Consider the following 13,633-nt stretch of genomic DNA (forward strand, 5'->3'; position numbering starts at 1 on the left):
GAACACCACTCAAATAACCCAACAAATAAGACACAATAGACTCTATTCTGCAGACATTGAACAGTTATTAGCTGAAAAAAGAAGAGTTCGTCGAGAGTGGCAACTCTACAGATCCCCTCAACTTAAAACGGAGCTTTTTCATAAACGCAAAACTGACTCAATTAATAAATATCTGGAGAACTTAGATTCCACCCAGTACTCAAATTACTCTCTATGGCGAGCTACAAAAAAATTAAAAATACCTGTTATGAGCAGACCTCCTCTAGTGGAGGCTAGGCGAGAAACGATACTGAAAAAGGAAACCTGTTTGTTAGTCATCTAAAGAATGTATTTTCCCCAAACGAGTCAAACGACATAATAGAGTTACCACCTACTTTATTTACCCCATATTACTGCAGCTGAACCACTTCGTTTTGAGATTTCAGAGATTGTCAAGGTTATTGTTGATTTAAACTCCAAAAAATCACCTGGTATTTTTTTTTTTTTTTTTTTAATAACGCCAAACGAGGGCTCAATATTTTATTTCATTTAAAAAAATTTGTTTACATATTTAACTTAGTTCTAATCCCGCGAAGCCATTCGGCTTGTCTGCAGGATACAAAAATAAAAATATGGACTCAAATAATTTTATTAAAAAATATATATACATATTATGTTTAGATATTAAAATGTTTAAATTCATTGCGAGGATATAAAATGTAATTTTAATAATGATTTTCTTTTATAAATATTAGTTATATTAAGTAGATATAACGGTAACTTGTTGAAAATTGTAGGTAATATAACGGCTAAGGTGTTTTTGCCATAGTTGTTTCTGTAGCGCTCAACTTTGTATCTTCCTTCAGTACGAAGTCGTGTGCTGTATGTATGGTCTAGTGGTTTTAGGAATCTGTCGTCTTTATAAAATTCATTAAAAAGTGTGGTGTAATATATACTTTTGACGTTGAGTATTCCTAGCTGGGTACCGATGTTATTATTTGGGCTGATGTTGTTGCTCCTATTAATGCTATTACTTTCTATATTGTTTGCGTTCAAGTTTCTGCGATTCTGGATATATTATTGGCTGTGTTACCGTAAACCAGGTCGTAGTTAATAAATCGTTTGTTGTACTGGAGATTTTTAAATAGTATCTTCAAAATTTGGTTTTGTGTTTGTTGCAGCGATTTGCAGTATGTAGAACTGCCCCATGAAGTAATACCATGTCTCAAGTATGATTCAGCTAGTGCAAAATACGCCTGCTTAAGGACATTAAATGTGGTACAGTTGCTGAGATGATATAGGCTGTATGCTGTTTTCCGTAATTTTTTGCGAAGGTATTGGATGTGAGTTAACCATTTAAAATTTTCATCTACATAAACACCGAGATATTTATATGATTTTACCACTTCTATCATTGTTGTACATTTATCAGTTGAATTGGTTTTGTTGACTGTATCATGTAGACATACCCAATGTGAAATTTTATGTTTATGTTAGTGTGGGTGATGTGAGGTGGTTTAATGTGCATTAGTTTAGATTTTGATGAGTTTATTACGATCCCGTTGTCATGACACCATTCATTTATATTATCTAATTGGTTTTGCATCACATTAATTACAGTATCAACATTTTTGTGAGATACTATTATTGCAGTATCGTCTGCGTATGCGAATGTCGTGCAGTTTTTTAGCATGTTGATCATTTCATTTGCATATATGAGGTAGAGAATAGGACCTAGTTTTGACCCCTGTGGTACACCGTTGTTCGAAGTGGTTTGGCTGCTCGTTGTGTTTAGGATTTTGACACGATATGTTCTAAATGCAAGGTAGTTTTTGAACCAATTCAAAGCGTTGCCTCTAACGCCATTTCTTTCCAAGATATCAATCAGATTTTCATGTGATAAGGTGTCAAAAGCTTTGCTAAAATCGATGAAAAGAACTAGGCAGTGGTTATTTTCGCTCAAACTTCTATTTATAAAATTAGAGAAATTTCCAAGGAGTTTGTTGATGTTTTTCCCTTTTTGAAAACCAAATTGGTTAGGGTTTATAATTTTATATTTCCTCAGAAAACTAGAAAGTTGCTTCACTATTATTTCCTCTAAGACTTTTTCGATAACCGGGAGAATTGATATAGGTCTATAGTTGTTATAATCGTTTTTAGTGCCGTTTTTGTAAATTGGACGGATTATAGATGTTTTTAGTAGGTCTGGTATTGTCGCGCTGTAGATACAAGTATTAATAAATGATGTTACTAATGTGGTTATAATATTAGCATTGTGTTTTAAATCTTTTGGCCTGATCCCATCTGCTCCTGCGCCTTTATTGATATTTAGACTTCTTAAAATACCGTACACTTCAATCTCGTTTGTGGGTGATATATACATTGAATTTTGTACTGATGTTTTGCGGAGTTCTAATGTTTTAATATTACAATTGTGGAGTATTTTTTGAACATTTTCATTAAAGCTTTTGGCAAAATTATTAGTTAAGTTGTACACGTTTTCATTATTAAAATTTGTAATTATAGTCTTATCTATGTTGGTAACTCGTGTATTGTTTTTATTTTCTATAAATTTTTGTCTGTAATAGCTGTTTTTGGCATAAATTAATTTTTTGTTTAAAGAGTTTCTGAATTTCTTGTACTCAATTTCATATTTTTTGTTATTTTTATTATTAAGATATTTATTATAAAGTTTATCCCGTATTTGATAAAATCAGTAACAAGATGTTCCTCGACCTACCCCAAATTGCATTAAGAATAATCCTATTTATTTTTAATGCTATATTACGCCTTGAATATTATCCACCAGAATGCACTATAGGTTAAATGACTACTTTTTCTGTGCAAAATTAATAACTACTACAAAATCATGGTATTCAAACCAAAACCTTAAAGAATTTCATAAGTAAGAATAATTCTATTAAAAAAAATGGAATTTAACCCACTAACGACCAAAAATTAACCCTTTTGCAATCATGAATGCAAACTTAATACATTAATTTATTTTAATTATATTAAAACTTTTAGTAATTGCTTAAATCTAATTCATTTTGTAAATTTAAATCAAAAAGGTCCTCTTAACTTTCATTAATATCATCGTCATGGTGGGTATAGTGAATTACTTTAGTTGGAAGTGTGGAACTTTTCCGCTTTTATAATCACCTATATAAAAATGATGGGGAAATTAATGGATCTGAGGTACAGCTTAATATTAAATCGGTGCTTAAAAAATCTATCTTCTCCGCTTCCATTACGGCGTCTTTTTGCATCTTTCAGCAATATGCCGTAAAATAAATTGTAACGAAACTTTGGTAAGAGTCTCATTGCTTTTATAATTTTTCTTTTAAAATTTCAATAATTTATATTCGTGAGGGATTTTCGGAAGTTGGTTATATGGGAGCTATGACCAATTATGGGCCGATCGTCATGAAATTAGGTCGTATGATTAAATTCTTTATGAGAGTTGAATTTTATGTGTATACCAACAATTTTAAGAGATTTATGCACGTTAAAGTGAGTTTCGGAAGCGGGAGCTATGACTAATTAAGGACCGATCACCATAAAATCAGGTGACATGAATTCCGTATATATAAAACTTATTTGGAGCAAAATTTGTGTAGATACCTATATAAATTAAACATTTATGACCGATAAAGTCCAATTACGGGAGGACATTTGTATGGGGGCTAAGTGAAATAATGGACCGATTTCAGCCAGTTTCAATAGGCTTCGTCCTTGGGCCGAAAAAATTATATGTACCATATTAAGGTGGGTCTTAGACTAATATACTTGGACATTACAAACATCTGCACAAACGCGTAATACCCTCCCCACTATGGTGGTGTAGGATATAAAAAATGCATTGTTTGCGTTATATGCCTCTCCACTTCATCTGAAAATATGTTAACTTAAATTTTGTCCACTACATGTTTGAAAACGACATAAAATTTTTCTTTTTTTGAATTTTCGTTAAGCCAAATTTCAAACAATAACCTAAAAAATATAGTATTATTCGAAAACGGCTAAAAACGGCTATTGAATGTAAACGAAAATTGGTTCATAACATTTCAATATATTCATTTCTGTTTGCATTTAATCTGCCGAACTTTGCCGAAATTTTAAAAGCTTCCACGAAGTAACATTTTGAAAACAGTCGCAGCAGTTTTAAGGTTATGTTAAAAAAAGTGGCTTTATTTCAAGCAAGTTAAACATTTTTATCACATTTTTTAACAAAAAACCTTACTTACTTACTTAATTTATTGTTCCCCATTTTCACTTTCTTCTTTATAACTCGCGGAATAATTTAAATATGCAAATGAAAGTTTGAAAGCAATACAGCTTTTTCAACAAAATTTATTAAGTGATTACCAGGGAAACCAAAATATGCAAATGCATGTTTTTTCTGGTGAGTCTAATGAGTACATGGATAAGATATTTACACGTTTCAGAACTATTTAAGAATTTTGGCATCGATTTGTTAGTGCATATTTTTGCATATTTTACCTTTAAATACATATTTTTGCATATATTTGTTTTAAGAGCATATTTATGTCATATTTTGCGTTTTTAGAGCATATTTTACTGTTTAATAGCATATTTTGAGTTTATAAAAAACAAATTTTGTCTTACTTATTTTTCGCTGTTGTGTTACAGGTTTTTACTTCCTTTGTTTAAAATTCAAAATTGAAAAATAGATGGCTTTTCACAAAAAAAAAATAAAAAACAAAAAAAATTTTTTTTTAAATTTAAAATAACAATTCGAAAAATTTTTTTATTCAAAAAATGAAAAACCTGAAAAAAAATTTTGTTCACCTAAAAATATTTTAATTTTTTATTTTGAAGTATAATTAGGTGAAGGGTATATAAGATTCGGCACAGCCGAATATAGCTCTCTTACTTGTTTTAATATAAAATAAGCACTATTTTAATAATAGCTCCATCTAAATATCAAATTTTAGTTCTAATTCAAACTTAACCGTTCTAAGTGTTAAAGAAATATTGTCTTTTAAATTTCCTCCTGTAACATCAGTTGATGTCGAAAGAACATTTTCTATGTTTAAAAATGTTTTCAGATCCAATAGACAACGATTTTTATTTGAAAATTTATGTAAATTTTTTTTGGTTAAAAATTATGTAAAAGTTTGTTTTTTTAAGAGCATATTTTTTAAATTTTAAGAGCATATTTTAAAGTTTTTACTGCATATTTAAAGCGCCTAAAACGCTTTTTTTAGAGCATATTTCCGGTTTCCCTGGTGATTACAATGCAATGTCTTTGAATGCGTGTTGTCAAACGGAATTTAATATTTACCAAAAACAAAAAGCTGACTTAGTTAATTTGGAGTATTGGTTACAAAATGACATTAAAAAAAGTGCAATATTTGCATTTGAAAAATTGGACTTTAGCACAGCTTTGGTAGTCGTTTAACCTATAGTGGAATGGAAGGTTTCTTTAGTTACAATGATACCTAAGCCGGGAAAAGATCACAATAAAGTAGAATAATATAGACCCATTAGCCTATTGTCAAATATATCAAAGCTATTCGAAAAACTGTTAATGCACAAGTTAAAGCCGATAGTGAATCATTTTGATTATATTCCAACTCATCAATTCGGATTTCGAGAAAAACATAACACCATAGAACAAACTCACAGGTTGGTAGAAATCATATCCAAGACATTTGAAGAAAAAAATATTGTTCTGCACTTTTCATCGACGTTTCGCAAGCCTTCGACAAAGTATGGTATTAAGGATTATCGATAAAAATAAAACAATATTTACCAGTGAACACACACAAGCTTCTAGAAAGTTATTTAAGTCATTGAAAGTTCGTTCTTAAAGAGGGAGACTTCATAAGTTTACCACAGCCTATTGAAGCAGGCGTACCCCAAGGAAGTATACTGGGTCCCTTCCTATATTTGCTATATACTTGTGATATGCCTACAAACAGTCGAACCCACATATCTACTTTTGCTGATGACACAGCTATACTAGCCATTCATGAAAACCCCCAAGAAGCATCTGTACTTTTACAAAACCATATACTCGACATAGAAAGGTGGTTAAAACAATGGAGAAGAAAAGTAAACGAGCAAAAATGTATACATCTTACATTCACATTGCGTAGAGAATCGTGCCCTCCAATCCTAATAAATAATCATATAATACCGCAACAAACTGAAGTTAAATATCTAGGTCTGCATCTAGACCGACGTCTTACCTGGAAAAAGCATATAGATACGAAATTGACTTAAATGAAGTTAAAATTACTAGCTAATTGGTAAAAACTCGAGATTGAGTTTAGATTGCAAACTTTTGCTGTACAGCCCAATAATAAAACCCATATGGTGCTATGGAATTCAATTATGGGTCACGGCCTCAGCTTCTAATATTGAAAAAATTCAAAGATTCCAAAATAAAATATTAAGAATGATAACAGCAGCGCCTTGGTAAGTGAGAAATATTAACATTCATAAGGACCTAGGTGTCTCCCTGGTGAAAAATTATATAAAAAAACAAACGGAGTCATATTTGAAAAAGTTAGAAGTTCAGACCCAAACCCACTTGCACGAACATTAATGAGAAGTAATGGCTACATCCGACTAAGAAGAAGGAATCCAACAGACCTGCGATGATGATAGGATCTATAAATTAAACATAATTTTTCGTCCAACTGTGGTGTGACGTAAATAAAAATAATATTTAGATTTAAGATTTGAACAAATTGTTGATAGTTTACATTATTTTGTGAAGATACAATAAATAAAATATGAATTAAAAAAAAAAAAATAAGTACGGTCATTATATCGTGCAACTCTCAAGAGCTGTAAATTCCTGCATTATGTTTTGCATAAAATATAAATATGCTTCTGATAATCCTTCATGTTTGCATTCTCATTGACATCATAATCAGAAATTCCACATGACACGTTAAGTTATTACTGTGTACTAATTAGAGTAAGTAAATTTTCATTTATGGATATTATTGTCAAAAATTTCTATTTAGCTGGACAAATTCAATTTTAGCTTGAAAGCATCAAAAAAGCTGGACAATCCAGCCAAGCCCAGCTGGCAACCCTACTACTCACCCAAGCAACACTGCAAGAGGAGTAAGTGCAGTGATTGTTAGGGAAAATATCGGGCATAAACAGGAGGAAAATCGTCAAACTGATGAATTTCAAACAACAACTACAAAAATTTATACCGGTAACGAAAGTATTTTAATTACATCTCTATACAGTCCACCAAGTCATCAAATCAAATGTGATAAATACAAGCTCTTAATCGATAAACACGATTCAAGATCCATAATTGGTGGGGATTTTAATGCAAAATATACCTACTGGGGATCACGCCTTACAACCACTAAAGGAAAGGAACTTCTTCAAGCTTCTAGAGCTACTGGATGTGAAGTAATAACAACAAGAAACCCCAAATACTGGCCTACAGACCAAAGAAAGCATCCTGATCTTATAGATTGTTTTATCATAATAAAAATATCTAAAAATCGCATTAAAGTAGAAGATAAATTTGAGCTCAATTCTGATCACTCTCCAGTTTTCCTAACACTATATGAAGAATGTTTACCAAAAGACCCACCTCCATATTTAACAAATAGATGTACAGACTGGCAATACTTCCAATCAATTCTATTCAGTACAATTCAAATCCAAGCACTATCGAACAACTTGAGAAAGAAGTTGAAACATTAACTAAACAAATTCAGTAATCTGCCTGATGACCCTCTTGTTTCTAGTAGCACTGCTATTCATTGTTATCCCAAAGATATAAGAGAAATATGATTTCTCTTAAACGTAAAAACACGTCTAAATCATATTACACACAACCTAAGTATAGCAATAAAGAAATACAAAAATGTAACATTCAATAGACATTTAAAAGATCTTACAAATGATAAATCCACAGAATATTCGCTATGGAAAACAGCAAAAAATATAGACCGACCAATAAATAGAAATTCTCCAATTAGAGTTAATTCTTCAAAATGGGCGAAAACGAATATCGAAAAAGCTGAATTATTCTCAAATTATCTTTCAAATATATTCTACGAAAATGATTTAGGAAATTAAAACATTGTTACAAATAACAATGCTCATCAAAATGTTAGAACAGACAACGTCACAACAGATGAAATACGAGAGGCAATATTTAATATGAAATTAAAAAAAATGTCCTGGCTATGACCTAATAACATCGGAGCTGCTTAGGCATCTACCACTTATTTTCCTAGATAAAATATCCCAAATTTTCAAGGCCTGTCTCAGCCTTCAACATGTACCAAGCATGTGGAAAGTTGCTAAAGTTATTATGACACCAAAGCCTGGAAAACTAGAGACTGAAGATACTTTATAAAGGCAAATTTCGCTGTTATCTATCTTGTCGAAAATTTTTGAGACTATATTTCTTAAACGTCTAAAACCAATAATTGAACAAAGGCTTCTTACACCAACTCACAAATTTGGATTTCGAAATAGTCACTAAACAATCAACCAAGTTCATCGCATTGTAAATGTGATTGAAAAGGCTATGGATGATAAAAATATATGTTCAGCTATTTTTCTACTCGTGTCAAAAGCATTTGATAAAGTGTGGCATCCTTTTCTAATCTGAGAGAGATAAATACTGATGTCCCACAAGGAAGCATACTAGGTTCAATGCTATATCTCTTGTACACGAGAGATATACCAGTGCCAACTGTAGCAACATTCGCTGATGACACTGCTATCCTTTCTGTTGCCGAAACGGAGACTATTGCAAATATAAACCTACAAAATGCGATGAATGAAATAGCAGCTTGTACAAAGGAATGGCGTATCAAACTAAATAACACTAAATCAGTTCATATTAACTTCACTAACAAAACTACAACAAACTTACCTATCTACATGGAAAGTGTAGCTATCCCTTATTATAATAGTGCTAAATATCTTGGAATGACATTAGATGCAAAATTAAGATGGAATGAACATGTCAAGAAAATATGTATTGAATTAAATATTAAGTGGCGTAAACTTAAATGCTTAATTGGCAGAAAAAGCGTTCTATCAATAGAAAATAAATTACTTATATATAACCAATCAATAAAACCAATCTGGCTATATGGTATACAACTGTTGGGATGCACCAACATGAAATATATCGACCAAATTCAAAAGTTCCAAAATAAGGTATTCAGGAGTACAGTAAATGCTCCATGGTATATTCGTAATACAGACCTTCATCGCGATCTAGGACTAAAAACTGAAGAAAGAAATACACAACATGGCTGCAAAACATAATTCCAGAATAAGAGTAAATGTAAATGCAGAAGTGGGAAATTAGTTATTTATATTCACGAGTCTATCTATGACTCGCATCCAAATAATTATACAAACTGAAGAAAATTGCTTGTTTTTAAGAAAATATAACTACATATTATATATATACGTCTTTCTTGTGAAGTTGGTATTGAAATTTTCAACACAAAATCTGTAAAAGAATTAAACAATTTTATAAAAAAAAAACAACAAAACATATAATCATATCAATTCATAAACTAAACCATTTCACGTTCGTATTTGTAAATATGGATGAAAAAGAATTTATATCCATAGATCCAATGGAAGCTTCCAAAAGTGAATGCGAAAACAAATTCGAAGTATTCTTAGAATGCATAAAGGAAAAAAATAAATGGAAATTGAAAAAAATTGACTAACAAAAAATATTAAATTTAAAAAGGTTTCACATGTTAGCTGTGAACAATTATGACCCTTGACGAAAATCCTTACGTTTTTGGCTATTAATATTTCTTGTGCCCCACTCTTGCAGTTTTAACAGCTTTTATTCGTTTTGGTATACTATTTACAAGATTTATTAGCACCTGTGGGTTAATATTTACCCACGCCTCGATAGAACGCTCCCAAAGTTCATTGATGGTTTTCGCTGGGTATTTTTTAGCCAATATTTTCCTTTTCAATATTGACCAAAGGTGTTCAATCGGATTTAAATCTGGAGACTGAGGTAGCCAATCTAAAAGTTTAATCCCATTTTCTTCAAACCACTTTTTAGTAATTCCGGCAGTGTGCTTCGGGTCGTTTTCTTGCATGAAGATGTCATCCTGACCCGGCTCTAGACCAAATATATCCAAAATTGGCATGTATGAGTCTTCAAGGATTGTAATGTAATCTTTGGCACACATTTTGCCAGTTGTTCGGCGTAGTACACCCAACTGGTTTCCACGAAAACTGCCCCAAGCCATCAAAGATCCACCTCCAAATTTCATTGTGCTTGTAATATTTCGCTCTTGGACTCCAATTCTTTTATCAACCCATGTCCATTGGTGCCCATCAGACCAATACGGTTGATTTTTGTCTCACCTGACCAAGTTACCTTCATCCAGTCGTCTGTCGTAAAATGCTCGTACTTTTTTGCAAAACCCAACCGCTTTTTTCGATTTTGTTCGCTTAAATAAGGTTTTTTAAGTTAGGTTCTTGGCGCTAGGCCGCTGGATTTTAAACATCTTCGAACGGTTTTGGAACTTATGTTTAAACTATACTCTTGGTTAAGTATTTGTGTGACCTCAACAGCTGTTTTAGCCTCACCAGACACAATCAATCGACGAAATTCTCGAATATGGGCAATCGAACGATTTTTTGGATGACCATATTTATTTCCCGTGGAGTTTAAACTATTCTGATTCTTTATTTTATTCACTAACCCTATTGATATATTATATTGTTTTAGCGATTTCGCGTTATGACGAGTTAAATACGTTTTTGAAAAATATCGCATGCGATAAAAAAATACTCAAAATGTTAAATATGCATATTTGCGTAAAATTTTAAGACTTTTAATAATATTTTACGACAAAATACATTACTTACAGTAAATTTATAACTTCTATAAACATTTTGTTCATAATTTCTTTGTAAAAAATTATATTCGTGCTTGAAAATATGACAGTAAAAATGTCTCATAAATGAGTTCTCTGAAGGCTCTGGACACTGTGACAAAATCCTACTACCTCAAGGAATAAAACCTATTGGGGAATAAAGGTAATGAATAGTGCTATCAAACTGCATTAACTGTTTTTCCCAATTGTATTTGTGAAAAATTATATTCAAACTAAAAAAGGGAAATAGTACAAAATTCTCATATATGAGTTCTGTGAGGGATGTGGACACTGTGACCAAATCATACTTCCTCAAGGAATAAAACCTAGTGGGGAATGAACGTAATGAATAGTACTATCAAACTGTATTAACGGTTTTTCTTAGTTATATTTGTGAAAAATTATATTTTTGGTAAAAAAAGGGAAATAGTACAATATTCTCATATATGAGTTCTGTGAGGGAATGTGGACACTGTGACCTTATCCTACTTCATCAAAGAATAAAACTTAGTGGGGAATGAAGGTAATGAATAGTGCTATCAAACTGAATTAACCGTTTTTCCCAATTGTATTTGTGAAAAATTATATTCAAACTAAAAAAAGGGAAATAGTACAAAATTCTCATATATGAGTTCTGTGAGGGATCTGGACACTGTAACCAAATCCGACTTCCTCAAGGAATAAAACCTAGTGGGAAATGAAGATAATTAATAGTGCTATCAAACTGAATTAACCGTTTTTCCCAATTGTAATTGTGTAAAATTATATTCAAACTAAAAAAAGGGAAATAGTACAAAATTCGCATATACATATGAGTTCTGTGAGGGAATGTGGACACTGTGACCAAATCCTACTTCCTCAAGGAATCAAACCTAGTGGGGAATGAAGGTAATGAATAGTGCTATCAAACTGAATTAACTGTTTTTCCAAATTGTATTTGTGAAAAATTATATTCAAACAAAAAAAGGGAAATAGTACAAAATTCTCATATATGAGTTCTGTGAGGGATGTGGCCACTGTGACCAAATCCTACTTCCTCAAGGAATAAAACCTGTATTTGTAATATTCAGAATAGGATTTACTTAAAATTCATAACAGTAAGGAAATTGAGCTCATTCGCCAAAATATGGCCAAATAATTTGTTTTTCTCGAAAATTTCAAAATTTAAATCGCAGGTAGGAAAAACTATAGGAGATATTATCATATTTTTATTCCCTATTATATTCTCAATAAATGAGATGCCGTTAAAAAAATGTATTTTTTTGGTCATACCTGCGAATAGGTTAACGGTATCCTAGGAACACAAAAACTCATATACAAGTAAATATGGATATATTTTAAGTAAAAATGAGCTTTTGTTTTAATATTTTTCAAAATATGTTAATGTTGTTCGTACATTTCTTGTTCTAGTGGACTGGGGAATTTTTAATAACTTTAAAATTTTTGACCAATTTCTGCTTTTATGGCTCATTAGAACGACAATTACGTACCATTTCTATTCACATAAATTAAATTGCAAAAGTAATTTTTTAATGGCAAAATTTTTATAAAAACTGTAAAAATTGAATTTTCCCCTTGCAAATACATCTCAAAACCCCAACCGAATTACCTAAAATTTTTTCAGGATGATTTTTTTTACCAAACTGGGGGGTGAGACTGGCAAAAATCCAACTTTCGTTTATTATGAGCCACCCTAATCTACACTCAACAATTAAAATTGTTTTTCTTTTCTATTTTTAGTTATTAATGATAAAGCCTGTTCGTATGAAGGTGGATCTAAAGGCCATATAAGCATTGACATTCAAAATCCGCAACTTGATGACACGTTTTATAACACGTCAATTATTTTTCCAATTTCCGTAAAAATTGTCCCTAAACCTCCTAGACATAAACTAATATTATGGGATCAATTTCACAACTTACAATATCCACCTGGTTATATTCCACGAGATAATCTCCGAATTAAATCAGACCCATTGGATTGGAGAAGCGACCATATACACACAAATTTTCGTGATATGTATCACCACCTTAGAAATCTTGGCTATTATATAGATACACTTGGAATGCCTTATACATGCTTTAATGGATCAAATTATGGAACTTTGTTAATAGTTGACCCAGAAGAAGAATTTTTCGATGAAGAAATTTACAAATTACAGAAAGATGTTTTTGACTATGGTCTCGGTGTTATTATTTTTGGCGATTGGTACAACTCATCCGTAATGAGTAAAATGAAATTTTTTGACGAAAATACAAGAGAATGGTGGATTCCAGATACAGGAGGATCAAATATTCCAGCACTTAACGACCTACTTCAGGGATTTGGAATATCATTGACTGACAATGTTGTTGAAGGATATTTTCGACTTGGGGAACATAATATGTATTACGCCAGCGGGTCAACCCTAGGATTGTTTCCTAAACACCACGACAATATTGTAATATCTGCAAACCTAAATGATCAGGGAGCCGAGGTATTTATATTAAATTTACAATATATATAATGTAATGACATTATTTCCAATTTTATATATAAATAAATTATCGATATATATGTATATATAATTTCTTAGTATGTCCGGATGTTTCTGATTTTGCCTTACAAAATATTTTACGTTGCACAGTGGGGCAGAATCGACATTTTTTGGAAATAAATCTGGCATATCTAAACGGCTGGTCCGATCGGGATAAAATTTGAATTGGGCCCATTATAATAACTTAAACTCGAAAACTCCTTGGCTACTCCCAATTCAAATTTTATC

General features: G+C 31.5%; 1 protein-coding gene across 1 annotated transcript in view; it reads left to right on the forward strand.

The window, feature by feature from the left end:
- Positions 1-13,633, forward strand: part of S1P (membrane-bound transcription factor site-1 protease) — a 166,974-nt gene that overhangs the window by 79,050 nt on the left and 74,291 nt on the right. Inside the window, exon 4 of the mRNA XM_065506241.1 lies at positions 12,609-13,345. Coding sequence (XP_065362313.1) covers positions 12,609-13,345 — 737 coding nt within the window. The remainder of the gene's footprint in view (positions 1-12,608; positions 13,346-13,633) is intronic.

This window comes from Calliphora vicina, chromosome 3, assembly GCF_958450345.1.
Source record: "Calliphora vicina chromosome 3, idCalVici1.1, whole genome shotgun sequence".
Lineage (NCBI taxonomy): Eukaryota > Metazoa > Arthropoda > Insecta > Diptera > Calliphoridae > Calliphora > Calliphora vicina.